General features: G+C 61.9%; 1 protein-coding gene across 1 annotated transcript; it reads right to left on the bottom strand.

Annotated features, from left to right (window-relative positions):
- Positions 1-336: 336 nt before the first annotated feature.
- SDRG_11667 (hypothetical protein) lies at positions 337-941 on the bottom strand (the record flags this gene model as incomplete). Its single annotated transcript, XM_008617716.1, has 2 exons — positions 477-941; positions 337-453 (listed from the first exon to the last, which is right to left on the bottom strand). Exons 1-2 carry the CDS (start codon positions 717-719, stop codon positions 337-339), a joined length of 360 nt encoding a protein of 119 aa, XP_008615938.1. The 5' UTR covers positions 720-941.
- Positions 942-1,185: the final 244 nt, after the last annotated feature.

The following is a 1,185-nucleotide window of genomic DNA, read 5'->3' as shown; positions in this document are numbered from 1 at the left end:
CCGGCCAAAGCCGCTTGATGCGCCTCCTCAAGGTCGGCCTTGAGGGCCTTGACGTCGTCGTCGTGCTGCGACTGTGCAGCTGCGAGGTTGGAGGCACCGGTTGCTGCCGCATGCTCCAAAACTTCAAGTGACTCCTCGAGATGCGCAACGACATCCCGCGAGGCTCGAAGTTGAGTCCCAAGCGTCTTGAGATCAGCGTCGTGCTGGGCCCGGGCAAGGACAAGCTCCGAGGAGCGAATCTTGGCCGTGTCCTTCGACGCGTCGAGGCTGACTTGGAGGTGGACGACTTGCGCTTGGAGAGTAGCAACTTCCGAACGCAGCTGACCGAGGATCGCCTCAGTCGTGGTCGTCGATGCTGCGCTGGTCGGCGTGACATCCGTGGTGGCTCTTGACGGAGCAGTCGCGACGCTCGTCACCGGTGTGCGACGCTGCGCGGCGGTGGTCGAGGTGCGGCTGCTTGCCGTCAGAGGTTGCACCGCCGTCGTGGCGGGCGTTTGCGTCGACCGAATCGTCGATCGCGCAGTCACCGGGACGGTCGTTGTCACGCGCTGGCGGACAACCGTCGGGGTCTTGCTGCGCCCGAACGCGGTGGCGCGCGAACCGAGGTTCGTCGCCGCCGTCGGGCTTGGCTTTCGCATAAGGGCTTCTTCGGCCGCCCACTTGGCATCGGCGAGCTTTGCAGCTCGCTTCTGGTGGTAGAGCGGGTCGTAGAGGGACATGCGAATTCGTTTTCTGAAGCATCAAGATCACTTGCGCCGCCGAGGGCTGTAAAGGCGTTCAAGCCATCGCCGCGCGCCGTGTACTTAGAGTTTGTATTGCACGCTGGAGAAGCGCGAGCTGCGAGGCTGCGTCCTGACAAAGGCGCTCGAAGCGACGCTCTCGGAGGCACTATCGCTCTCGTCGCACTGGCTGCCACGCTCGGCGTCGCTGGTCCAAAAAGCCAATGGCTGGAAAATATCTTCAAGCCGTTGATTGCCCGTGTGAAAAAGCATTCGCATACGAGACGAGATTGTACTGTGTTAATTTCCTAATGACGTGGCGGCACACTATGCCGATGTTCATAGAACACCGATTCCGTTCGATTCACAGAGAAGCTCGGCGGCCGAGACTTTTGCGCCCAGTGGGAGGTTGCGCGCGTTGCGCAGTGCCTTGATCGAGGTGCTATCCGGCGGGAGTCGGTGCGGC

The sequence above is a fragment of the Saprolegnia diclina genome (assembly GCF_000281045.1).
Source record: "Saprolegnia diclina VS20 unplaced genomic scaffold supercont1.43, whole genome shotgun sequence".
Classification (NCBI taxonomy): domain Eukaryota; phylum Oomycota; class Saprolegniomycetes; order Saprolegniales; family Saprolegniaceae; genus Saprolegnia; species Saprolegnia diclina.
This window is presented reverse-complemented; position numbering and strand designations above follow the sequence as displayed.